This window comes from Trachinotus anak, unplaced genomic scaffold, assembly GCF_046630095.1.
Source record: "Trachinotus anak isolate AG129_WGS33_773 ecotype Australia unplaced genomic scaffold, CSIRO_AGI_Tana_v1 ptg000001l, whole genome shotgun sequence".
Taxonomy (NCBI): domain Eukaryota; kingdom Metazoa; phylum Chordata; class Actinopteri; order Carangiformes; family Carangidae; genus Trachinotus; species Trachinotus anak.
The window spans coordinates 9,818,495-9,843,766 of NW_027273852.1; the positions used below are offsets into that span (position 1 = coordinate 9,818,495).

At 41.2% G+C, this 25,272-nt stretch overlaps 3 protein-coding genes across 9 annotated transcripts; all 3 read left to right on the forward strand.

Annotated features, from left to right (window-relative positions):
• The first annotated feature begins 3,189 nt into the window (after positions 1 to 3,189).
• cmklr2 (chemerin chemokine-like receptor 2) lies at positions 3,190 to 6,756 on the forward strand. Its single transcript, XM_071474941.1, has 3 exons — positions 3,190 to 3,661; positions 4,678 to 4,798; positions 4,902 to 6,756. The coding sequence occupies exon 3, from the start codon at positions 4,914 to 4,916 to the stop codon at positions 5,991 to 5,993; it is 1,080 nt and encodes a 359-aa protein (XP_071331042.1). The 5' UTR covers positions 3,190 to 3,661; positions 4,678 to 4,798; positions 4,902 to 4,913; the 3' UTR covers positions 5,994 to 6,756.
• Positions 6,757 to 7,045: 289 nt separating this feature from the next.
• Positions 7,046 to 14,355, forward strand: LOC139619647 (NADH-ubiquinone oxidoreductase 75 kDa subunit, mitochondrial). Of its 7 annotated transcripts, none has more exons than XM_071474932.1 (19): positions 7,046 to 7,479; positions 8,175 to 8,254; positions 8,586 to 8,680; positions 8,788 to 8,895; positions 9,044 to 9,120; positions 9,397 to 9,478; positions 9,615 to 9,745; positions 9,837 to 10,022; positions 10,108 to 10,242; positions 10,331 to 10,445; positions 10,549 to 10,694; positions 10,789 to 10,917; positions 11,038 to 11,167; positions 11,259 to 11,419; positions 11,512 to 11,666; positions 12,065 to 12,240; positions 12,325 to 12,459; positions 12,614 to 12,686; positions 13,677 to 14,263. In XM_071474932.1, the coding sequence occupies exons 2-19, from the start codon at positions 8,176 to 8,178 to the stop codon at positions 13,766 to 13,768; spliced, it is 2,205 nt and encodes a 734-aa protein (XP_071331033.1). In that variant the 5' UTR covers positions 7,046 to 7,479; position 8,175; the 3' UTR covers positions 13,769 to 14,263. The 7 variants fall into 7 exon arrangements, with proteins under 7 accessions (XP_071331033.1, XP_071331038.1, XP_071331034.1 ...); XM_071474933.1 differs by having other exon boundaries at positions 7,106 to 7,479; positions 8,058 to 8,254; positions 13,677 to 14,355; XM_071474934.1 differs by lacking the exon at positions 7,046 to 7,479 and adding an exon at positions 7,594 to 7,611.
• A 152-nt stretch (positions 14,356 to 14,507) lies between these two features.
• Positions 14,508 to 24,822, forward strand: ino80da (INO80 complex subunit Da). The gene is made up of 10 exons (XM_071474927.1): positions 14,508 to 14,978; positions 16,702 to 16,948; positions 17,053 to 17,864; positions 18,014 to 18,110; positions 18,190 to 18,414; positions 18,721 to 18,830; positions 19,043 to 19,176; positions 20,506 to 20,729; positions 20,890 to 21,047; positions 21,160 to 24,822. The coding sequence occupies exons 2-10, from the start codon at positions 16,731 to 16,733 to the stop codon at positions 22,188 to 22,190; spliced, it is 3,009 nt and encodes a 1,002-aa protein (XP_071331028.1). The 5' UTR covers positions 14,508 to 14,978; positions 16,702 to 16,730; the 3' UTR covers positions 22,191 to 24,822.
• The last annotated feature ends 450 nt before the right edge of the window (positions 24,823 to 25,272 follow it).

Consider the following 25,272-nt stretch of genomic DNA (forward strand, 5'->3'; position numbering starts at 1 on the left):
ATGCTGGATATCTCTCACAAATTACAGCTACATAAAAGCAGCACAAATCCTACATATACATTTTTGTTTTCACATTTTAGTTATTTAATGCGTGTAAAACAAAATTTGTTCCCTAAAAAATTATTCTGCATTTAAGGGCCACTGCTTCCCAGACTTTCTCCTATCAATGTAATGGTAAGGTGCTAACCCATCAACTTTCATGAATGCTGTATGTGTAGCAATAAATTATTATATGAAGAATTGTACTAACACATTGCACTACAGCTATTTATTTTGCTTTTCCAATTATGAAAACAATACATTTGTGAGGGGAAAAAAAGACATGTTGCATGTTTGAAATCATTGTTAATGTTGTTAGTTTCATATATGCTTTTCCTACAGTGACAAATCACAGATGTTACAAAGTCTTATTCAAGTTACTTTGACACAAGTCAGACAGTCAATACTAGTGTGGAGCAGTGTTGACTGGCATCAGCAGTTGCTAGAGCTGAAATAATTGATTCATTGATTAATTAGTGAACTGATTAGTTGATCACATCATCATTTTATGAAAATGATTAACTAATTAACTATGAAAATAACTGGCAGTCAATAGAAGAACATTTTCATAATAATAACCATTTATTGCAGCTCTAATAGTATCATTCAAAAACTTAATTCAAATCTTAGCAATCATATATGTTACCCCTACCACATGGATAAAAGTGTTTTAGTGTGATGGTTGAGCAAGTGGGGGATTCATAGATCTAAAGCCAGTTTCTTGAAACAGTATGTGAGGAAAAGCATGAATGCTGGTGTTTAAGTGATGATGACTGCTTCATTAAATCTCCTGAAAAGTCCCAGTAGGAACATTTTCTGCAGTTAGTCTCTTTGTTAAGACAGCAGCATATCTTCAAGGAAGACTGTGTCACAGAGGCCACAGACTATAATCAGTGCATGGCACAACTTCTAGGTTTGATTATAAGACTACGCAGGACACACACACACACACACACACAAAACAGAGCTATTGGAGGAAATGACAGCTCCCCCCTCAGGGCTGAATGAGGGGTGAGATGGTCACTGTGGGTTACTGGAGATTGAGACAATGGAGACAAGGCTGTCTGACTATCTGTTAAAACAAAAAGGGATGAGTAAGCAGCAGTGTCCACATGAACAGTCTAAGGCTTTGTCAGTTCAACCTGCATCATTTAAGAAAAAGGCAAGATGATTAAACCTGAGTGATTCATCAACATCAGCCGTAGCAGTAGTAGTAACAGTAGTAATTTACTGCTTTGCGAACTGTATGTCTCTGCCAAGTGGTTTCACAGATTTTCAATGTAATTCATTTCTTGTTCAGGATATAAAGGGTTGATTCCACAATTGCAAGCCAGAAAGTTGAAATGTTCAAACATAACGAAGGTCAGGCTATGCCTCCACCAGTGATATGACAGCAGGTGTTTTGTTTTAGACAGGTGTTGAGTAGGGTGTAGTCAGAACCCACAGTGAGCAGTGTGGCAGCACTGATGATAGACTGTGGTGCAGACATTTGTCTCTATTTTCCTCTGTAATTTGTGATTGAAGCAGAAAAGACAGCTATACTTTTTGCATGAACAGTTGCAGAACACACTAACAAACCAGCCCAATGTGCCCAGTAATTACATTCATATTGGATACTTTTGCAACACGTTTTATTTCTAATGCCTAAGTCCAGTACCAGTGTATTTTTATGTACAATGTCTTCTGTGGCTTTAGTGACGTTTTGTCAAGTTACAGTTTGGGCTTGAGACCTTTTCATTTTTAACACAAAGCCTGTCTTACTAAGTGGGGCATGATTTTTTTTAAGATGTGGACATTTAATAATCTTAATTTAAGATTAAGTTGCATTATGGGAAGTATAGGATCACACCTTTTGGATCTTAACTCAAACGATGGACTAAAAGTCAAGATATTTCAGCCTCTGTTGCATCCATTTTGACCGGTCTTTTTATTTATCTATCTCTACTAAATGGAAAGTCCATCACTTCATCTCTGGAGTACCCGATTAACCATACATTAAAGGGACTATTTGTAGGGTTTCTCTGCTGCCAAATTTGGTTTCCTGCCACGAGCAGGTGGGGATGGTTGTATGTATTATCAAGAGCTTCAGCCATTGTTGTGTTTACAATACAAGATGTGATAAAAACCCTCTGAGCAGTGATGTGTCTTCCGGGCACATTGGAGGCTACACTGAGTCGCTGTCAGAAAGTGACAAAACGGTCGGGTTGGGCCAGAGCTAGCTGGTTAGCATGCTACCTTTTGCTGAAGAAAAAAAGTGACAGAATTAGAAGCAAAACAAGAGTTAACATTGGTGTTGCTTTCCACCTCTGGCGATAGCTCTTGGCGAGGAAAGGAATGAAGTTTGATGCTGAATTTGCAATGTTTCTTCTAGACTGGTGAGTAAACGGCTGTTTATGCTAACATTGGGTTTGTAGGAATAGCAAAACTTACAAATAGCTCCTTTAACCATATTTTACTTTGCATGGATATTGTATAAATAAATTATTTGAAGGGGCACTTGTTGATTTTTTTGCTATTTTATTGGATCCTGTCATGGACAGTGGTGTTGTCTGTGGCTTTGGAGAAGCTTTATCAAGTCTTGAGAAAATAATCCCTGATGATGTCCCGCCCTCAGCAAACCCTTGTTTATTTTCCCTGTAAATCATATTTATAGTTTCACTATTTTTTTCCCCTGGTCATCCACACCTCCCCCTGCAGGGCACTGCATTATGGGAAGTGTAGCATCAAACTTATGAACTAAATTTTCAGATGCATTCAATGCTGACCTTTTTTTTTTTTTTTTAATTCTGCAAATCCCACGATTGTACAGAAATGCACCAGTAAATCACAGGAGTACCCTTCTCATCATTTCTTAACCGTGCTGTTGCTTCAAGTTGCCAGAGGACACTGCCCAGCTTTGGCAAACTGGTCCAAAATCTGTGTTGTGTCTGGAAATACACTTAAATTTCCCAAGTTGTTTCAACGAACACTTTACAGTGCAATCAAACTTGCACTTGCGGGCCCACCACAAGTTTATTGTGTTTTAATGGGCACCAAGCCGCAAGGTGACATGTCGACGAGTTCAATGCTTTTTAGGAAGAAAAATGCAGAAAGAGGCAGCTGGCAGCACACAAACTCTCTCTCTCTCTCTCTCTCTCTCTCTGCAGGCCCTACCCACCGAGGCAGCTGGTGCCTTTTGGAGGGGAGAAAAAGAAAAACAACAACAACAACAAAAAAATCTGCAACATTCAAAACTTTCCCGTTTACTCACTAAGCGGAAAACCCGTGCGTTGAGGGTGTACCCCGCTGCTGTGAGAAGCGGCCGCGGCTCCTCTGAATGAAAGCATTCTTCATTCCGTGCGGGTGACCAATAAGTTTTGTTCGTGCTGCGTTTGACGCGTCGACCAGGCGCGCCCACTGCACATCTCGGCTCTGTGTGTGTGTGTGTGTGTGCGCCGAGCGACGGAGCTCAGTTTGGATGGACGCGCGGGGAGACTGCACATGCAACAGAAAAGAGTTGTCGCAGCCGAGTGGGGAAGTCGCAGACAAGGCCCGGGGGAAAAAAAATAATAAACGGAGCTAAAGGGGCTAAGTTAGCGGTGTTTCGATCCAAATGCTCATGAAAGGGGGGCGCTGCACTTTGGTAAGCGATGCAGCTCTCTTCTTCAGGCTCTAGCAAGTGGTGTGTATGTGGCACTGATTGTACTGTGAACTTATTTCCTATTCGACAGGCTAAATATTTATGGTCCTGTGTACTTTCATAAAGATATTCTTGCTATAATAACAGGACAGACTCTACTTTTTCGTTGACTGAATAGATTCCACAGTCAGCATGTGTCCATTTACTTTCTACTCTTTTCAGCAGTCTTTCTTTTAGTGTGCAGTTTTCTTTTTTTCTCTCTTTCCAGTAAATTTACCATGTTTACATTTTTCTCTTTAAGATTTAAATGATGTACTTAATTCTTCTAAAATTAGTTACTTAAATATCAATTGTTTCTCTATTGTTTAATGAAATACTGATGTCTGCTGTAGCTTTTTATTTCTAAAGGACATATTCTATGTCTTGTTTATTTGTTGATTACACTGGTTTTGTTCATGTGGTCTTAAACAGTCACTGTCTGGTCTAATGGTTCACTACACAAAGTTGCAGATCTGAAGATTTCATTTACATTCTCAGTGTTCTTCTGGTAATTGAAGGTTTTCTGTTCATGGTATCTTTTACTTAAACTTTAGTTTTCAAAGTTGGTTCATATTTGAGTAAATATGTACTATGTAATGAAGACCAGAGATAGGTAAACAAAAAAAAAAAAAAAAAACCTGAGTGTGAATGAAATAACTTTGATCTCAAGTCTTGAGTAAAAATTGTAGTAGTTATGTGCACCATTTTGGCCTTGATGATAACGTTGTAGATGAAGTGCAAAATATAACCTTTCACTCATATTTTTTGCTTATTATGGTGTTGTTGTATGGCATGTTTTTAATCATCCAAACACTGACACTGTGTTTCCACATGCACGAATTATGTAACAACACATTCTTCCACATTTACTTACAGAACAAACTATATGAGTCATGCTATGAAGGCTCTTTCTGCCTCATTTGTGAGGTATCTCTTGTCCACATTTGTTGATCCAAATGGATGTTGACACTATGTTCCAGGGTTTCTCAGGACACACCCAGTCTTAGCCTCAATACATGGGCTGAATGATCGGAGAGAGGGGCAGGGCAGACAACCGAATCCTTCTGGAGAATAGCAAGGCATAATCATAAAGAGTGTGAGGTGAGAACTTGTGTTGTGGGATGATTATAACACAGAGGGATTCTGTGAGATACTGTTTTTATTGATCATTCATCTGATCATGAGATTTTCCTTCTTCTAACAGATCTTTGCAACAATGGGTGAATCTGGTGAGGACTATGGAAACTACTCCTATGATTATTACCTGGAGTATGGCGACTTGGAAGATCTTAAAGTAGAACACAGGCAAAGGGAAACAATGCACATTATCTCAGTGGTTATTTACATTATTTCCTTTGTGCTTGGTCTGATTGGAAATGGAATCGTTATTTGGGTGACAGCATTTAAAAGCAAAAAGACTGTCAACAGTGTGTGGTTGCTCAATCTTGCGATGGCAGACTTTGTGTTTGTGCTTTTTCTACCCTTCTACATTGATTACATACTGCGGGACTTCCACTGGTACTTTGGTGTGATCATATGTAAGCTTAACTCATTTGTGTCCGCGATGAACATGTATGCCAGTGTGCTCTTTCTCACAGTGCTCAGCATAGACAGGTATGTTTCTCTGGTCCACCTCAACTGGTCTCAGAGGTATCGCACTGTAGACAGAGCCTGGGTTATATGTGCCTGCATATGGGCACTAGCCGGAGCCATGAGCTGTCCTGCGCTGATTTTTCGTGACACCGTACGCTTACATGACAAGGTGGTGTGCTTCAACAACTACCATGTTCAGGATGGGCATACAGCAGCCATGATACACATTATAATAGTAGTCATCCGTACCACAGTGGGCTTTCTTCTGCCGTTTACTTCTGTATGTGTGACAGGAATACTTCTGACAATCAAAGTGACTCAATCCAGGGGCTCAGTTCGCATGTCCAGCTTCTCTAAAACAGTCACTGCAGTAATTCTGGCCTTCTTTTTATGCTGGGCACCTTTTCATACTTTTAGCCTAATGGAGTTATCTATACATTCCTCATTACACCTACACAACGTACTGAAAGCAGGCTTTCCTCTTGCCACTAGCTTAGGCTTTTTTAACAGTTGCATTAACCCCCTGCTGTACATGCTCTTGGGTAAAAAGGTTCGTCATATCTTGAAGCGCGCTTGCCTGGACATAACTAAGAGTTCACTAAGAGAGCTCAGCCAGTCAATCTCTGCTACTGAGATTGAATCTGTGCCGGGACTTCATCAGGACAGTGTCCCAGAGGAGCCTGTGGCGTCATCAACTCTATGATTGCAACCACCCTGAGACTCTTGTAGCTGTCCATGAAAAACACGAGGGTGGCTGGCCATGACTTACATAGCGTAAATGTAGAGGATTATCATACCGATTCTTTCCAGCTGTAGTGTTAAGACTTTCCTATTTTCTTTCATTTGTATGGAGTTCTGCCTACTTCATCTGACAATTACTCTCAATGGAAAAAGCTGAGGGAGAGTGTGTATAATGTGGACACGGAGTTAGTATCTTTCCATGTATTTTTCATTTGCATTACCCAAGTGATGAGAAACGGTCAAGACCAAGTTACAGCTGAAATAGGTGATTACTACGGTAATCAATTACTTGTTTAAGTTGTTTTTAAAATACAATGTCTTATGTGGTAATAAACTGAATATCTCTGGCTTTTGGACAGCTGGTCAGAAAAAACACACAATCTGCAGTTGTCTCCGAGTTTGGACATTCTTCACAATTTTCATACCAATTTTTGATAATGAAATATACATCTACATATTCACTTTTTCATCGTACTCTTTTGAACCAAGGGCATCTGCTCATCAATGCCCTACAGACCATTGTAATTCTTTTGATTCTGATATCTGATCATAGTCTAATATTATTATGTATAATATTATTATGTGCATTTTATACAGTTTAATACCAGTTGCTAAAGTCACATATTAATGTATTGCATTGATTTGTAACTAGTTTGAATACATTTTTTATTTTAATATATTCCACGTAAAAAGTATACATCTTAATAAAATTGTTCTTCTGAGCACATTCTGTTCTTGTTTGAATATTTTTTTATATTGTTTGACTTGATGTTTGCAGTGTGTTATGGTAATTTATTAAAGATGAGACTTTGATGTTTTAAGCACAGACAGACTTCCTGGAGGATTTACTCATTCTTTGTAACTATGCACAAGCCGGATGTAAAGCCAGATGTGCATTTCCTTTCCATTTCCTGTGGGTATGTTTACAAATTTTGCCGTGTCCTGTTATTTCCCCTTGGTGAACTCTGACTTGTAAGGATTACATCACTAAGATAAAGTAACATCCTGTTGTGGAGGATCAATGTAACAAATAAGACAATCTAGACACGAAGGCAACATTTTATCCTTCTTAAACAAATTAGAAAGCCTTTATCACTTTATGGTCAACTCAGAGGGACCTTTGACATTTTGATTTTTCTTTAGATCTGCGCTCTTTAAAATTGCACAGCGTGGAAATAATCCACGCTTGTATCCAAAGCAAAGACTGAATCTGATGGAAAAGCATCTGCTGCTACTGAATCATCACTGACTCGGAATGGGATGAGTGTCCACTAAGGAAAGGGTACATTATTTTATTTATTACGATTACTTTAGTCGGTACCTGCAGAAAGGTAGCCGTCCTATTTGGATTATGGCACACAGGATTACTTAATCCGTGACGCAGCAGAATAACAAGACGGTGCGCAATCTGCGTCGCAGGCAGTCTCATGAGGACAAACACCGACAAGGTACGCAACTTATCTCCCCAAGAAATACTATCTACTGTGTAATGATAGATAATTTATAGCTTGGACGCCACCACCAAGGCAACGAGGTTTTAAGTGGGTCGAGGAATCTGAATAATGTGGTTCAATTAGCCGGTTTGTTGCTTCAGTTTGTTTGTAGCCAGCGATGCTAAATTAGTGGGTTTAGACTAAATGTTTAATCACCGCTTCAATAGCCGGAAGTTGATAATGATTGAGTAACGTCAGAATATGGAGACAGTGTTTTGTGATAGCACATCTGAATTAAATGTTATATAAACCTCTGCTAATGTTACTGTTAGCTAGTCACATTATATGGGCAGCAACGCCACCTACACTTTGTTTTATATTTCTAGAAATTTCCAACGGGTGTCAAGACAAGAGATATGTAGTTATACCTGTAGACAGCTCCCCGGACAGTACACACATGCTCCTTTTTAAGATGTGTCGCAGCATAATTTAGCTTCTCCTGTTGTTACCAGCCATAGTGATAAGCAGCTAGCTAACAGCTAGCCCTGTTTCTGTTTTGGCTGTCGCATCATGTGGGCTGCGCGGTTGTCCAGGTTTAAAATCACGCACCGGTTTTGAATATCTTAAAGCTTTGTCAACACTTGAAAAGCGTGTGAATCGGAGGAGCTAGACCTTACACCCGGTGTTTTGCCTCCCCGCCTCTCTTCCAGCATGCTGCGTTTGCCTGTTGTGAGCCGTGGTCTCTTCCCAGCAGCTATCACCAAAGGAGGCGCGGCGGCAACTAACAATGGTAACAATATGCTACTTCATCGTCTGATTAATTGACCATACCTTTGTTGTGTACAGCACATGTATTGTATTTCCATAGAATAGCCATTTTGTTTGTTGTGTGCAAGAACAGCCCAGTCACTTTGTCCCACTGATGGATTATACACAGGATTACAGATTTGCCAGCTACAACATTTACTGCCAGGCTGTTACTGGCTCAGTTTAGCCAGTACCAATCAGTGTCACTCATTTTCCATCACCAGGAAAATATCAGGAATTCGCATCATTTATGCTAAATGATGTGAGTGATTTCTCTGTAACAGTCTCTAGCCTTTTTCTGTCTTTGCTTGAAGCTCGCTCTGCAGCCACAGCAGCGGCCAGTAACCTTGTGGAGGTATTTGTGGATGGGACGCCAATCATGGTGGAGCCAGGGACCACTGTGTTGCAGGTAACATGGTAAATTCATCCATGCAGTTACATACAGTAAGGCAGGCAACTTCCTGACAAATTGAACCATGATATCAGACTTAACACCCCGACTGTATTCTGTCACAGGCATGTGAGAAAGTAGGCATGCAGATTCCTCGCTTCTGCTATCATGAGCGCCTGTCAGTTGCTGGAAACTGTCGCATGTGTCTTGTTGAGATAGAGAAAGTTCCTAAGGTATGTTTTATGCTGCACATTTTTTCTCTACTCTAGAAAGCTTTGCATGTCTGTCAGGTTTTTTTTAATTTCCTTGCCTAATTTTACTGGGACAGGGCTATGTGTTCTTAAAACAATAAGGAATCATTTTTTTTCATGTACCTTCTAGCCAGTGGCAGCTTGTGCTATGCCTGTTATGAAGGGCTGGAACATTTTAACCAACTCTGATAAAACAAGGAAGGCCAGGTAGGATCAAACTCACACTTAACAGTCATTGTAGGCTTGTAGAGCACTGATAATCCATATTCCTGTTGTAGCATTGCTATTGCTCTGCCATTATACCTAATTGTCTGATGGGCTGAGGTTTTATGATGTGTCCACTTTTATTTTTGTGGGATAGTGGTTACCTATATTTAAGTTGCATTAGCTCTCTCCCAATGAAAAAAAACAATGTAATGCATTCTCTTATATGACAGTAACCTGACACAATGTTAATCAAAACTGTTGTTTAATTTTACACAGAGAGGGAGTGATGGAGTTCCTGCTGGCTAACCACCCATTAGATTGTCCAATTTGTGATCAAGGGGGAGAATGTGATTTACAGGTAAATGAAGGATGTGTTTTCAGAGGTGTCTTCATAGTTCTGTTAGTGAGTGTATATATGACAGACATTTTTTGTGTAGAGTCTTGGTGTTATTTGTGAGACTGATGAACACAGTTGAATATGATTTTGTGTGAAGGACCAGTCCATGCAGTTTGGCAGTGACAGGAGTCGCTTCACAGAGGGCAAAAGAGCTGTGGAAGATAAAAACATTGGCCCGCTCATCAAAACCATTATGACTCGCTGTATCCAGTGCACTCGCTGTGTGCGGTGAGTCACACTAAAATATTTAGTGTAAGTTGAGTTGCCATATAAATTTAGAATATGAAAAAAAAAAGTATTTATTTATTTTTTTCTACAGCTTTGCTAGTGAGATTGCAGGGGTGGAGGACCTGGGCACCACTGGGAGAGGCAATGACCTGCAGATTGGGACCTATGTGGAGAAGATGTTCATGTCAGAGTTATCCGGGAATGTTATTGATATATGCCCAGTGGGAGCCCTGACTTCAAAACCATATGCATTTACTGCTCGCCCTTGGGAGACCAGGTTCTTGAACTGTGCTCCAAATCTTGATTAATTTACTAGGGTCCAATTTTTGTTTTCGTCTCATATTCTCTTTTGTTTTCTACAGGAAGACTGAGTCCGTTGATGTTCTGGATGCTGTGGGTAGTAACATTGTGGTGAGCACTCGCGGTGGTGAAGTGATGAGAATCCTGCCTCGTCTTAATGAGGATATTAATGAGGAGTGGATCTCGGACAAAACAAGGTTCCTTTCATGTTATACAAAGTTTGCTTCACAGATCTAGATTTGTTTATGATGTTGGCTTTATTGGTGAACTCTTCCATCCTGACAGGTTTGCTTATGATGGACTAAAGAGGCAGAGACTTACTCAGCCGATGGTGAAAAATGAGTCTGGGCAGTTGGTTCCCACAACCTGGGAGGATGCGCTGACTCGAGTTGCTGGAGCAGTACGTAATTTATGATAAAATTAAATTCCTTGACGGTGAATAATAATTGGCGACTTGTGGTTTCAACTTAGCAGTCCTAAATAACATCTTTTTTATTTGGCAGTTGCAAGGAGTTAAGGGAGCTGATGCAGCTGCTGTTGTTGGAGGCTTGGTGGATGCAGAGGCTCTTATTTCCCTGAAAGACTTGCTGAACGGTTTGAATAGTGACAACCTCTGCACTGAGGAGGTGTTCCCCATGGCTGGAGCTGGGTAAGACCATACAAAGAGAAAAACTGAAAATGCTGCAAAGCCAATTGAGCTAGTGCTGATGATAGTTTTTTGTTTTTTTTTGACCTTGGCTTAGAACTGACCTGCGCTCAAACTATCTCCTAAATACTGGAATTGCTGGCATTGAAGAGGCTGACCTGCTGCTTCTGGTAGGCACCAACCCACGCTATGAGGCTCCTCTCTTCAATGCACGAATCAGAAAAAGGTACATTGAATGCTGTTAAAACAGTAATTCTGGTTATTGGACAATGCCAAAGCTGTAAATCTGATGGATGTTAAACAAAATTGCATGTTGTTTAATATGAACTTGTCACCTCTGCTTTAGCTGGCTTCACAATGAGTTGCAAGTGGCCCTTGTGGGAAAGGAAGTGGACTTAAGTTATACCTATGATCATCTTGGGGAGTCTGCCAAGGTTCTTCAAGAAATTGCATCAGGAACTCACTCATTCTCACAGGTAACACTGAGCACTCTTAGTTCTGTAATACACATTATCAGCTAACTGAAATGTTTTTTCCTGATTTTGTGTATTTTATCTCCTCTGGCAGATGTTGGCTAAAGCAAAGCATCCTGTTGTTGTTGTTGGTAGCAGCTGCCTGCAGAGAGAGGATGGAGCTGCGATAATGGCGGCTGTGTCAACCATTGCTCAGAATGCTCGTGTCAGCAGTGGAGTGGAGGAAACCTGGAAGGTTCTCAATGTTCTTCACAGGTCATTGTCTTGGAAAATTTGAGGAAAAGCTTCCAGAAATAGGGCAGTGGATTTTTACTGTAATATATATGCTGTTTTGCCTGTGTCTTCAGGGTTGCCAGTCAAGTGGCTGCACTTGATCTTGGGTACAAGCCAGGGGTGGACACAATCAGAAAGAATCCACCTAAAGTTCTGTTCCTACTAGGAGCGGATGCTGGCTGCATCACTCGCCAAGACCTCCCTGAGGATAGTTTCATAATCTATCAAGGTCAGCTGTTTTACTGCACAGCAGTATAAGCTCCTCCACAGCATCTCTAATTTACATTAATTTATGTATAGCATCTGAGAGAAGCAGTGTAATTCTTGACATATTTTTTGCATCAGAAAAATCTGAGTAAATGAGCAAAGAACACCAATGAATGCAGATGCTTCAATTCACTGAAAGGTTTGATGAGTTATTGTACAGATTCCAAAGTGTTACACAGCACTCTCAACCATCAGCATCAAAATACCAAATGAGGGAATAAAGGGCATGAACTTGCTCTGACTGCTGATTGTAGAAAAAGACCTTAATTAGAAACTTGATGATTTTTCAGTTCATTTGTCACCCCTCTGCATGTGTTCATGTTAAGGGTTCATTTCAGTGCTCTGTCCCATAACGTCCAGGTCATCATGGAGATGTTGGTGCACCAATGGCTGACATCATACTTCCCGGTGCTGCATATACTGAGAAATGTAGCACCTATGTGAACACTGAGGGGCGTGCCCAGCAGACCAAGGTGGCAGTGACTCCTCCAGGCATGGCCAGGGAGGACTGGAAGATCATCAGAGCAATTTCCGAGGTGAACCACAATACAAGATAATTATGTTATATAAAGCAGTAAGAAATGAGATTAAATGCTATGTATTTTCCATTCTCATTTAAGCTTGCTGGAGTGACTCTGCCCTATGATACTCTTGATGAAGTGCGTGATAGACTGGCAGAGGTTTCTCCAAATCTAGTGCGATATGACGACGTTGAGGAGGCCAACTACTTTAAGCAGGCAAATGAACTGTCTAAGGTCAGCTGCTGTTTTCCTCCAGTGTGTGTTTAGGTCATCATAGAGAGGGAGCTAATAAAGTTTTATTTAAATTTTAGTTTGTACGGTTACTTTATCTCAGTTCACTTCATGCTTTTTTCCATGATGATGGTGATATCAGGCTTATCTCTTTCAGGCAGTGAACCAGACTGTCCTAACTGAACCCTTAGCTCCTCCACAGCTTACTGTGAAGGACTTTTATATGACAGGTGGGTCACTGGTACTCAATTCAAGTGTTTCCCCTCCCACTAAACCTAGTTGATATATCATTTTCATTACAAGATTCTCAAAGGAAAACACAACAGTGGACAGCAGCAGGACAGCAATGTTTTATAAATTCACCAATTACAAAATTTTTGTTGGAAGAAACAGTAATATAGTAATATTAATACTCATACTAATGCCACATTTTATAATATTCATAATTAATCACAGGGTGCTTTGTTTGCACTGACTGCTGTTTTGTGGGTATTTTTTTTCTTTCCAACTTCCAAAAAACTATTATCACTAAAGTTTTACATTGTCGCTGAATAAAGTAATACTTTAAGGTCTTTTTACAGCCATCAGATGAAGGGGTCTTTTGCGTACAACCACAAATCCAGTGCTACAAGTTGAGAAAATTTATGACAAACATTAAAAACATTAAGCTGTGTTTACTGCTGTTTTTCTTATTAAAGAAAGCATTCTTTCACTTCTGTAGTTGTAAAGAAGACAAGCTGTCCACAGCATCCACACTGAGTCTGAATCTCAGAAAAACTATTATGTAGCCAAGCACAGATTGTATATAATCTTGGTGTGTTTATATGTCTTTTTTTTTTATTTGTTATGCACACTGTTAATGAATTAAGTTTAGATCCACAATTTGCAAAATAAATTTTCAGAATGAGTCATCTTTATTCTGATTATTAATCTGATTCAGAGCTCATAGGAATAAAAGTATGTTTTTAAATTATTAATTATTGCAATGCCACAGATGGATCCAAATTTTAGATACATCAAGGATTTCAATGGCATGGTTACCATCGTTTCATTTGCGAAATACGGCATATAATTGTAGCATTAAATGTGTAAGTAACACCCTTCTTAAAAAAACTATATCATTATAAACACTCTGGGATTTTCTAGTTAGACCACATAATTATGTTGAATTTTGCTGTTTTTGGTCAACATTTAAATCTGCTCTCAATCTTGACCCACAGATCCGATAAGCAGAGCCTCCCAGACGATGGCCAAGTGTGTGAAAGCTGTCACAGAGGGAGCACAAGCTGTGGACGAGCCAGCCATATGCTAATGCACAATGGATAGCCATCCAATTCTTGCAAAAAAAAAAAACAAAAAAAACAAAACTGTACGCACAACTCCTCTATTTGCACATTCCTAGAGACATATTTATTTGCACTTGTGTTTTACTATAGTAGATGTTTTACTATAGTAGATGCCTCATTTATGCACATTATGGAACTAACTCACTTGAATTAACCTGCAGAAACATGTCTATGCATTACGTTTAGAGTGAAAATGTAAGCTGAGGTTTAGCAAATTTACAGAGATGCACCGCTGACAGTGTGTGTTTGCACTTAGGACATTAACATTTAGTAGGTGTCACCAAAGGTTTAAAATCTTTATCCTCCAAAAGTAAATCTAGTATTTTGTCTTCCTGTGAAATTTCCAATATTAAAAGTGTTATAATTATATTTTCCTAAAGGTACATGCAGTACATAGTATAGAAAATGTAGTTATTTGAAAGTGTGATATTTAATAAACCAGTTTTCTGTTGCAAGCCTAACGAATCTTTGCAAATCCCCTATTTTAGTTTGTTCTCCTATTTTAAAAGAAGGTTTAAGTTAATAAAATTATGTACTGCTGTCATGAAAGGCACTTTCCTGTTTGGTGTTACACCGACTCAACTTTTTCAGTCTGGAGCCCCGGTATCTGATTGGCACATGGTCCATCATCAGTGAACAGCCGGCAGTGTGGCAGCAGGGCTGATAAGTGAATCATATGGAGGATGATAGCCGTGGTCCAGGTGGATTTCACACTGCAACACTTTACTGGACCTCTTAGTCTATATGTTTTTGCCCAAAAATGTGGAACATGTAAACGGCACGGTCCTTCACACAAACTGTAATGTCTGTGTTAAAGCGATTAAAATGACACTTGTGCACTGTAGGGGCTTTTAACAAAGTTGAATTTCCAATATGGTAGGAGAGGTTGTTGTTGTTGAGCGGATTGTTGTCATGTCCCCGCAGTGCCTGTAGTGGTGCTGTGAGGAGTCTGCTGTGGATCCAACAAAAATCCTCAGCAGCCTACCTACTGCTTGTAATTTGCTCTGGATAGCCTGTATTTACATGCATCCTTATTTTAAGATATACCGAGCTCGATGAAGATCGCCGTTACTATCCTATCTCGACTATCGATGCACAAATAGCCTAGCTGATTCTATTAGACATTTCGGCCGTCTATCTGGAGCGAATACCTTACACAGCCCATACCAATTCAAGGTAAGCGAAATCGTATACAGCCTCGGCCTCGATTTCTGGTTGTACCGTTTCGCAGAGGCTTCAGTCGCTGAGGCCTTCTACTAGAGGCCGCTGTGCTATCACAGCTAAGAGGCCTCTCGTTTATGAGTCATTTATTTTATATCCTGTGCTCTTACCAAATGATGGGGTGCCTTAAGATTTTATGTGGAGTTACACAATATTGGCAGTTTTAAGTCTTGGAGCCGTCTAATGTTACATTATGTGGCTATATTTCATATCGATTATTACCGAGGCCTTCGATGACAGGCCTTAAGCCTCGGATGTAGACCCTTTGTTTGGAAGTATTTTGCCATAGGTGTATTATGATTGTTTACTTTAAAATCCCACGACTAAGGACGATAATTTATTGTTTGGATTTTATGATAACGCTTGCTTTTTCTAAATAAAACTAAACTGAAAATAGACCTTTATACTGTTGCCGTTTGCTTATGTTTCCGTTTCCTGGTTAGCTACCGCCTACTAATTTGTGTTTTTAGCTTTGATAGCGTTTCAGCTAACTAACAAATTTGACTTTTCGTGTCTGGTGTGTGTCAGAAATATGTTATTTCTGCCTAAAGAAGGGTACAGTTGTGTCTTATGAACTAAGATACTGGTATATGTTATACGTAGATATAGTTATCATTTCAAATGATAAAGTTTAACATCTGTCTATCGGCTCCAAGCTAATGCTGACAAGCTAGCCCCCTGGATTCAACTAGTAGTTAGGTTGGCTAACGTTAGTCACCGTTTGCTGTCTGTCTGGTTCTCCGTATTTAACTCAAGTTTTTAACTCAAATTGACCAAGCCTGATATAAATGACTCTTAGCCAACCTGCCCTTGTGTGTCCATCATGTACCTCAGCTGTCAGAGCCGTAGTTATGTCAGACCCAACTTGAAAACACATAATTAAAGTTGAAGGCATCAGCTAAGCTGAAACTGTGCAGTTAAGGCTACAATTATCATTACAGTGTATTATGATATACTAGCAACAGACTGTTTGAATGCTTGTTTATTATGAAGCATTGCACTTTTAAAAAGGCGTATGTGCTCCTTGTTGAGGAAGGACATTTTTTGAAATGGAGTTGCTGAGGTAATCAGCTAGTCTTGTAATGATACACACACACACACACACACCAGCAAGTGACTTTTAGTTTAAAACTTTGAACGCTGTCATTCAATATGCTGTGTTACCACCATCATATTATCTTTTCAGTGCTAGCTGTGCTAGCAAAACCACATACTCTCTGTTTACCGGCTGTTTCTAAATGAGAGATTCTGACACTTACAATGATATTGTGTGTAAGCAACTAGTTAATATTCAGACGGAAATTTTGCGTAGAGTGTACTATATTGTCCTCAAACAAGTATTAAAACTTCTGTAAAATATTTGTTATTCACAGCACTCACATAGTGGTTTGGTGAACAAGCAATGATGAATGAAATTAGATATAAATATTGGAATGTCAAGTTTTGACTTGACATGAAAAATATTTATGCAACAAATTATACTTCCTCATTATTTTTGCTTCCTGAAAATGTGTTTTTTTTTACTAATTACCTATATTAGCTTTGGACTAAGCAAACAGTCACTTGTAGAGGTGATGACTTCCTTGCCTCTTAGCTCTGCATGTGCATGCATAGTTTCCTCTTTAGTATGAAGTATTAGTGATGTAATTCTTGGTTTCTCCTGACTTTATCCCATCAGCTGATGTTGTCAAGGACAAGAGTCACGTGATGTATGAAGGCAAACACATACACTTCTCAGAGGTGGACAATAAGCCGTTGTGCTCGTACAGCCCAAAGCTCTGCAAGCAGCGCAGACTAAATGGCTATGCTTTCTGTATCCGGCACGTTCTGGAGGACAAGACAGCCCCCTTCAAGCAATGTGAATATGTGGCTAAGTACAACAGCCAGCGATGCACCAACCCCATTCCCAAGTCAGAGGACCGCAGGTGTGTATGATTGTGTGTATGTGTGGCAGATTCCATTATGCTGTGTGGAAAACATAGGTTACGAGTGTGCACAGTGTGCTGAGGATGTGTTCCTGTTTTTATAGGTACTGTAACAGTCACCTGCAGGTACTTGGCTTTATCCCGAAGAAGGAACGGAAAAAGAAACACGACGCTTTGGAGGAAATGCGCTCACGGGCTCACCTGGAGTCAGTGGCACTCAACATAACTGTGCCCTCTCTAGCTCTGAAAGCTCCCAATGGTCTAGATGAACTTCCACCATCTCCTCCCTGTACACGCCTGTTACCCCTTCCTGATGGGGAACTCCTGGACCCTTTTGCCTTTTATGAGGATGACACAGATGGGGAGGAGGTGGGTACTCCTCGGAAGGGCAACGCCATCAAGAAGAAATTACAGAGTCGGCTGGTGCTCAACCAGAAACTCTGCCATGACACGGACCTCTTCCAGCCACCTCCTGAGCACTTTAGCCCCTCTCCTGTCCCCCGTGTCCACCCCTCCTCACCACTCAACACTCATCTCCCCAGGCAGCAGTCAGGTCTTCTCCAGCCGCCCCAGCACTCCAGCGTGACTTCCTTCATCTTCCCAGGACAGCAGCAGGGTTTATTATGCAATCCACCACCACCTCAGACGGTCAACTTTCTGCCTCCAGGGATGCCCGCTAATGCAGCACCCAGTCCAGTGCAACCTTCTGGGCCGTCACTCAGCAGGAAAATGCCTTTTACTGCTACTCACTTGCCTGTCAGCTGCAAGGACAGTGGCAGTAACAATCAGCGGCATGTGGTTGTCATGCGCCCCTCTGCCTTCTCACCTTCTGCCAGCTGTCTGGCCAGGTTGCAACATCTTGTGCAGCTCTGTGCCAAGAGACACCGGGAGCACGGAGACCTCTTTCCACACCTAGGTACTTAATTCAAATGTATTTACCACCAGTTTTCAGACTCACTCTGTTCTTCCTCACCAAATTTATATGTAGGATGTTTCAGATATCCTGTAGTTAATGAGAAATAAGCCTGCTGAAAGGATGAGCCGCTCTAACTAGTTCTCTTCCAGGATTGGACTGGTCAGAAGATAGCGCTGATGATGACGATGATGAGGAGGAGGCAGAGAGATTTGTTCCTTTTCAGACCTCTTGGAGACCACAGAATGGGTTGGTATTGTAGTACTCGCTGCATCAACTTTGATCTGACAGTTTTCATCATGACTGCTTTCAACTGTTTCCCAAACAGGCTGGAAGATGACTGCGGCTCCTCTCGGAGAACACGGCTTCTTAGGCTTTGCTCGTACCTCCAGGAGAAATACAAGCACATGTGCAGGCAGGAGAGGGCGAGGATCCGCCAAAAGAGATTCCGCTATGCCTTCCGCAAAGCCTTGTTGCACGCTGCCAGTAACAACCCAGACTGTGCCGGGCAGCTGATCCAGGACTTTGATGGTGCCTCTCAAAGCTCTTCAAGGTATTCTCACAAATGAGACATTGGTCAGTTTTGATTATCTCTCAAGACTACCAGATACCAGCTTGGTTAAGACAGTCACAAACCTTCCATCACCCACGGGAAAGTTAGAAATTCAATGTACATCATTTCCAAAGTAGATTTGGTTACATCCAGTATTTTATTTTAGTGCAAAGTATGCTCCTTTTATGACCGTTTTCTCATCTTCCATTTCTTGATCTCCTTATTTAAAATGTGAAATGTGACTAATGTGGAGTGATGTCAGTTTCCCAGCTGTTTGCTCAGTCCTGTGGTTGTATGTCTTTACAGTGTGGCGCCAGCAAAACAGCAGAACACGGATACAGGGGCCTGCATTGGCAGCACAAAGGGCCAGGCCTGCAGCAACAGAGCTCTGCCCTTCACTCAACACTGCTTTCAGCGTATCCTTTGCGCCGCTTCACTGATTGTACAGCTGGTTGCTAGAAGTGCAGCACAATGAGTGCAATTCCGTTATCTAATACAGAATAGTGTATCGAATCTCATTTAATCAAATTTTAGTTATACAAGGTTTTTACAAACCACAAACGGTGATGTGCAAGATCACATGCCCTCTGTCAGGTACATGTGTTGTCTCCTTGATTGTTCTCTGTAGACATTCTGTTGAATCGTTCTCAGCAACTCTTTGCTAGTTGCACAGCCAAATTTGCAGATGGTCAGCAATGCTCCATCCCTGTGTTTGATATCACGCACCAGACGCCCCTCTGTGAAGAGCATGCCAAAAAGATGGTGAGTTCAGTGTAAAAGACTGAAGTTCAGCATGTTGGGAAATGGACGTTCAAATTCAAAGTGCAGATGTGTATTCAAATGTAATGAAGCTCATTTGCAGGCTCCGCCTCAGAACAGCAGGTAATAATTAATACATAACTGATCAATCATAGAGAACACAATGGTAAAATAAATGAACCCATCAGTCTGTCTTCAGCAGACAACCATCTGGAGTGAAAGTGCGCACTGTTCATTACTCTAACTGCGTCAGGATAGAAACCGCCTTTAATGCTCTGACACTCTGTAGCCTGATGGAAGGAGGGAGAACAAGCCATGTGCTGGGTGGACAGTGTCTTCCATGATGCTTTCACGTCCCCTCTGCAACGGGTGACATAAATGTCCTGGATCTCTGGCAGTGGTGTTCCTGTGATTTTTTTAATGCCAATTTTACTGACCTTCTTAGTTGTTTGTGATCCCGTTCAGTAAGGTTACCAACCATACTGGTATGCCTCCAGTAAGGATGCTGTCTATGGTAGCATGGTAAAAGTCAGCCAGGGTTTCTTCAAACAATCGATGATTTTTACGGCATCGCAGAAAGTAAAGTCTCTGTTACTTAATGGAGCAGTTAGAATTAAGAGATCGAGAGAGGGAGTCTGTGATCTGAGTGCCTACAAAAAAAAAATCTGAAATCAGTCATGATTTCCACATGAGTGTCATTGATGTCAAGTGGCAGCTTAACAGAACTGGAAGCCAATCAACAATTACCCCCTTAGTGTTAGTGGTATGTATTCACTTTCTCACTGAGAGTCAGTTTAGAGGATTGATTCACTCAGTTAACTTAGCTTAGCATTAAGACTGGAAACACAGGCAAACAGACAGCCTGCCTGTGTCCAAAGGTAACAAAATCTGCCCATAAGCACCCGTGAAGCTCACTAATTAACAAGTTGTGTTTTGTATTCAGTTATCCAGTAAACAAGCAGAGGCTCCAGCAAGTTACTGGCCGTGGCCAAGAACACATGGCCCCCTGTGATTAGTATTTTTTTTTTTTTTTTACACATTATTTTTTGTTCAGCTTTAACAAACAGTATACCCTACATTGTGTTAATGAGTGAGCTTTAGGGATTCTGGTAGACACATTTTAAGGTATGCTAACTCCAGCTAACACTACTTCCTAATTAACGTGCAGTCATGAGAGTGGTGTAAATCTTTGCATCTGTGTATTGGCAAGCAAACAAAGTATATTTCCCCACATGTTGAATGTTTACTTATATGTTCTCTTTATTGTTTGTGACAGATTTCATATGGGCTTATGTTATAATGACTCAATGCTCCTGTATACATTGCACACAGGATAACTTCCTGCGTGGGGATGGAAACCGGCGAGTGCAGCACCAGCAGCAGCAACAGCGAAAGCCACGTAAAAAGACCAAACCACCGGCGCTCACCAAAAAACACAAGAAGAAGAGGAGGAGAGGGCCGCGGAGGCCTCAGAAACCCATCCCTCCAGCGTTGCCCCAGGGGAACCTGGGAATGCCTTCTACAAGTCTAGTAATGCCCTCACAGGCCAGCATCAGGTGCGCTACCGCTGCTGTCTCTATGCTGTTGAGTTTAAAATATAGAGTGCAGAGATCCAGAATGAAGGACAGCACCCTCACTCACAAGCTAATGTAACATTAAGCTGATGTTGCTTGTTGTATTTCTTTTCTTCTTAAGGGTTTTTCATTTTTGTTGCAGGAGCCCTTCAACTCCAGACCTAAGTACAGAGGAGCTTCCTGACGATATCACCAATGAAATGGCAGACATTCCAAATGACCTTGAGCTAAACCAGGAGGATTTCTCTGATGTGTTACCCAGACTACCTGATGACCTGCAGGACTTTGACTTGTTTGAAGGTTCTCTTCCAGCTCATTCTTGTGCACCACTATGCCTTTTATGTGAACAAGAACAAAGTCCCCCCTGGTCTGTGATTTTATAATGATAAATGTTGCGTGTGTATGTGTGTAGGTAAGAATGGAGAGCTCCTGCCCACCACAGAGGAGGCTGAGGAACTGGTGCGTGCACTGCAGGCTATGGGGTCCTACCCAGACTCCTTGGTGTGCCTGACCTCCATGGGAGACCTGGCCCCATCTGAGGGAGTTGACCACAGAGCCATGACTGTGTTCCCTGGTCCAGTCCAGCCAGGGACCATGGGGGATCTGCTCAACAGCCGCATCCCCACAGAGAACTTCACCAGCCTTGAGCTGGAGGACAATATACTGCAATCCACTGGGGGACACTTCCCCCCCTCGCCGCCATCTCAGCCCACTAACCAGCCCCCAGTGTCGTGCTCCAACCTGACTTCATCTTCTTCCACAGTAGCCCCCTCCACCACCTCCCTGCTCACTCAGACCTCCATAACGGAGCGAACGTTTTCCCGGACGCACGCATCTCATGTCCTGGCCAAGTCGGACGCACCCACATCATCTCCCCAAGGCAGCCACTACAGCAGTGAGCATGTGCCATCCCCGTACAGTGACCACATATCTTCTCCCCATGCCAGCTCCTTCCAGACTGACACCCCTCTGCTGCTGGAAGTCCCTCTCAGCGGCGTACCAGGACCCCCACGCTCATCATGGAATAATCTCCCTCTCCCCATCACCGACCCCACGCAGTTTGGCAATCTCATAGGATCAGAAAGTCATCTCATATCCACTTCCCTGTCCACTCCCCCGGCCACCACCCACTCTGTGACGCTGCAGCCCATGGCTGCCCTCTCAGCGATGCCTCAGAGCGGCCTGACGGGCTTAACGACTCCCCCTGCCACCTCGTCCTCCCTCCCATCTTCCTCACATGATCTTCTGACCTCCACACAGCCCAAGCAACAGCTCCCTCAGTTCAGTGCGGCCTTTGGCCATCAATTGGCCTCCCACAGTGGCATCCCGAAAGACGTGCAGCCCAGCCACAGCTCCACAGCGCCCCCCGCTGGCTTTTCCATAGTTAGTGCCACTGCTGCAAGTGCCAACAGCGCCACACCACCCTTCACGCAAAGTAAATGAGAGCAGGCGGCCGGCAGCGGCTGCATGGCGGTCTGTGGACTCGCAGTCACTTACAATCCAGTTGACTGGCTTCTGATTGACCACCCCTCTTCACCTGCTACATGTGTGCAATGTGGTAATAGTGCACTATTTGATAATGAATTTGCACAACCTCAGATTTTCCTCGATATTTTCTATTTTTGTTCTTTTACCCTGCTCCCAGACAGTCTCTGGGATTTTAAGTCAGTGCGAGTCCACTTGTTTGATGCCTTGTGGTTTCATCAGCAGGGGGTTACAGTCAAATTTTTCAGATTTTTGATGAAATAAACGGGTGAAAATTGGCGGAAGGACCTTAGCAGAGATTATCTGTGTCACAGTGCTCAGAATTCATAGAAGCCTCAATCGGTGGTCGTTTTTTTTTTTTTTTTTTTTTTTTTTTTTTTTGCTTTGCCAGATAAAGTCCTGTCTTAAAATGATCAACTATACCCTGCCTTGCTCAGATGGCCATTGCATTTAAAAAAAAAAAAAAGAAAAAAAAAAAGAAAAAAAACTTATTCCACCTCTTTCATACACTGCTTCTGTCACGCCCTAAAAAACAAGAGTACAAGTTGTGATATTTGTGACCCATTATGTTTCAAGCTATTTAACTGTTATCATGATATAGAATCTTACTGAGTCAGATTTCACAGTCATACGAATTTACCAAAATACTTTTAAACAGCTGTTTTTATATTGTGTATACTATATATGTGCTCATTTATTTGTTTGCTCAGACGTCAAAATCTCTGACCTCACCATTGGTTGTGGGACTCTGAGTGGCCTAGTAGACACTTGAAGGTTAATCTAGTTTCTTAAAGCAATAAACACATTAACATAACTCTAGCATTTAAGATATTTTATTGGTCTCATTACATGTAGCTTCACTTGCTGAATCAAGGCTGGATCAGGAATATACTTCGGCTTCTATAACTGTTGTACACTCTGTATTTCTACAGCAGTTTCACTCAACACTAGAGCGTACAGAAACTGGTGATCAGGTCAACCTGACTTCTTGTCTCGGGGCATATTGAGTGGATTTGTGAGGCTAATAAATGAGTTTCAGTGTTATAGTAATGGTGATGATGGAGTAATCCAGGGACTTTAAGTGTCTACTTTCAAAGGTGCTCTCTGGTCCACATGTACAATGGTCTTTAGTGACTTGCATGGAAACCCACTTTAAGACGTTAAGGCCGCACTACCCTGAAAAGGTTTAGGCAGTGAATTGGCACTGGAAATGAATACTTTACTCTTTAGCTAGGTGTACTGTGATGGTATAAACTGGTGTGTTGGGCACATCTGAGGTAAAGCACTGTCTGTTTTACTCAGTCATAAAGTGATTTTAAGAGAAATGATGCAAACCAGTGGCCTGGATTTGATTTTAGAAAAATGAGGACTCTCTGTCTGTTAATGACTCATACAGCAGTGAAACCATGGCTTTGATAGATATTATATTAGACATTTGACAGCTCTGTCAGACATTGTTGAGTATTAGGTATATAGAGTAGCAGTCTCTATCTTGGGGTTTGTTGGTGAATTGTTGAGTAGCAATGGATTGAAATTGTTATTTGCGATGTATTCAGTGGAACCTGTGTCTTGTAGAATGAGTCTCTTGTTTTTAATGGCTATCAAAATGGTTGTAAGTCGAAGTCGGAGGGATCAATGTTTGTATGCTGTGTATGCGATGATTTCATTTTTAATAATATTCAGATGAAGAATATTTTTGATAGCTATTAAATACCAGGAAGAAGTCTGAGATCACATGGGTGAGTGACCTTCTGTGTAAGAGCATTATAATATCATTATTAGATTAAGGTCATTGACTCAGTTCTCAGTGGTTTGAAACATTGGAATATATGCATCGCCATTTCATTTCATTTTGTGGAGAAAACAGATCAACGTACATTATGTTGCTTTTTCAACACAGATTTGCACAGGAGTGGATGAGGCCGAAGGTGTTTCACATGTCCCATGTCTGTCTTTTTTTTTTTAAATTTTTCTTTTTTTTTTTTTTTTGCTCGGACGCTCCTTAAATGAACAGCTGCCATCATTACCAGCTCTGAGCCTGCACCAGACCCCCTGTTTCCAGCTGTGAGAAGGCCCAGTTCTGTCTCTCCCTTCCAAAGAGAAAACACATTATGAAGTGTAAACCTGTAGCTTCACCAGAGACGACTGGGCTTCTCAGTGACTGCAGTGTTTGTCGAAGTCAGGTTGGAAGAAAATGTTTGCAAGGCAATACTGCTGTATCCACATAGCATGAGATTAGTCGCTGCACCAGTTTACTCTCTCAACAACCACGTAGAACAAAATTAACAGGGCTCGTAGGTATATGTAACTGCTTGAATTCAGAGATGGCTGACAAATTCCTATACTCATTGAATGTACTGTATTACTGTTTTTAAAGATAGGATGAGCTAATCTAGTCACCTTTTGTTATTGGTCCTTGTTTAATTTGTCTAAGGTATTTTTTGTATACAAAGGTTTACATTTTTATGTATATTTTTCTTGTGTACAAATTATGTAATATGTGTACAAACACTGTATGTAATATCTGTATATAGTGTGAGAAATTTGATCTTTTGTTTTTGGATGTATAAATAAAACTTGCTGTGAGGTATTTGCTGACACAGTTTGTTTTTTTTTTTTTGTTTTTTTTTTTTTAAACAAGACACTCAAATAATTTCCATTACGCATGTTGGCACTGATGTGTGGTTACATGCACACAGTTTTTTTAATTTTAATTCACAGTCCCAATGTGCTTCTAAGAACAACAGCTGTTTTAAAGGTCAAGAATCAACTGTTGAGCTACAACATTTAGTCAATCAATTACTCTTTCATTTACCCTTCTGAGAAAATAATTATAGGCTCATCTAATTTTGAATAAAATAAACAAACCATTGAGCTTCAAGGTAATTATAGTTATTTTAACAGCTGCTATTTTAACAGACAGCTGTTTGCTTTGTTTATCTGCCTGGAATTTGGCATTTTCCTGCTTTGTCTGGTTTTAACTTGAACAGAACTCATTCAAAAACTTGAGATGCACCTGAATTTTAATGTTAAAAATGTA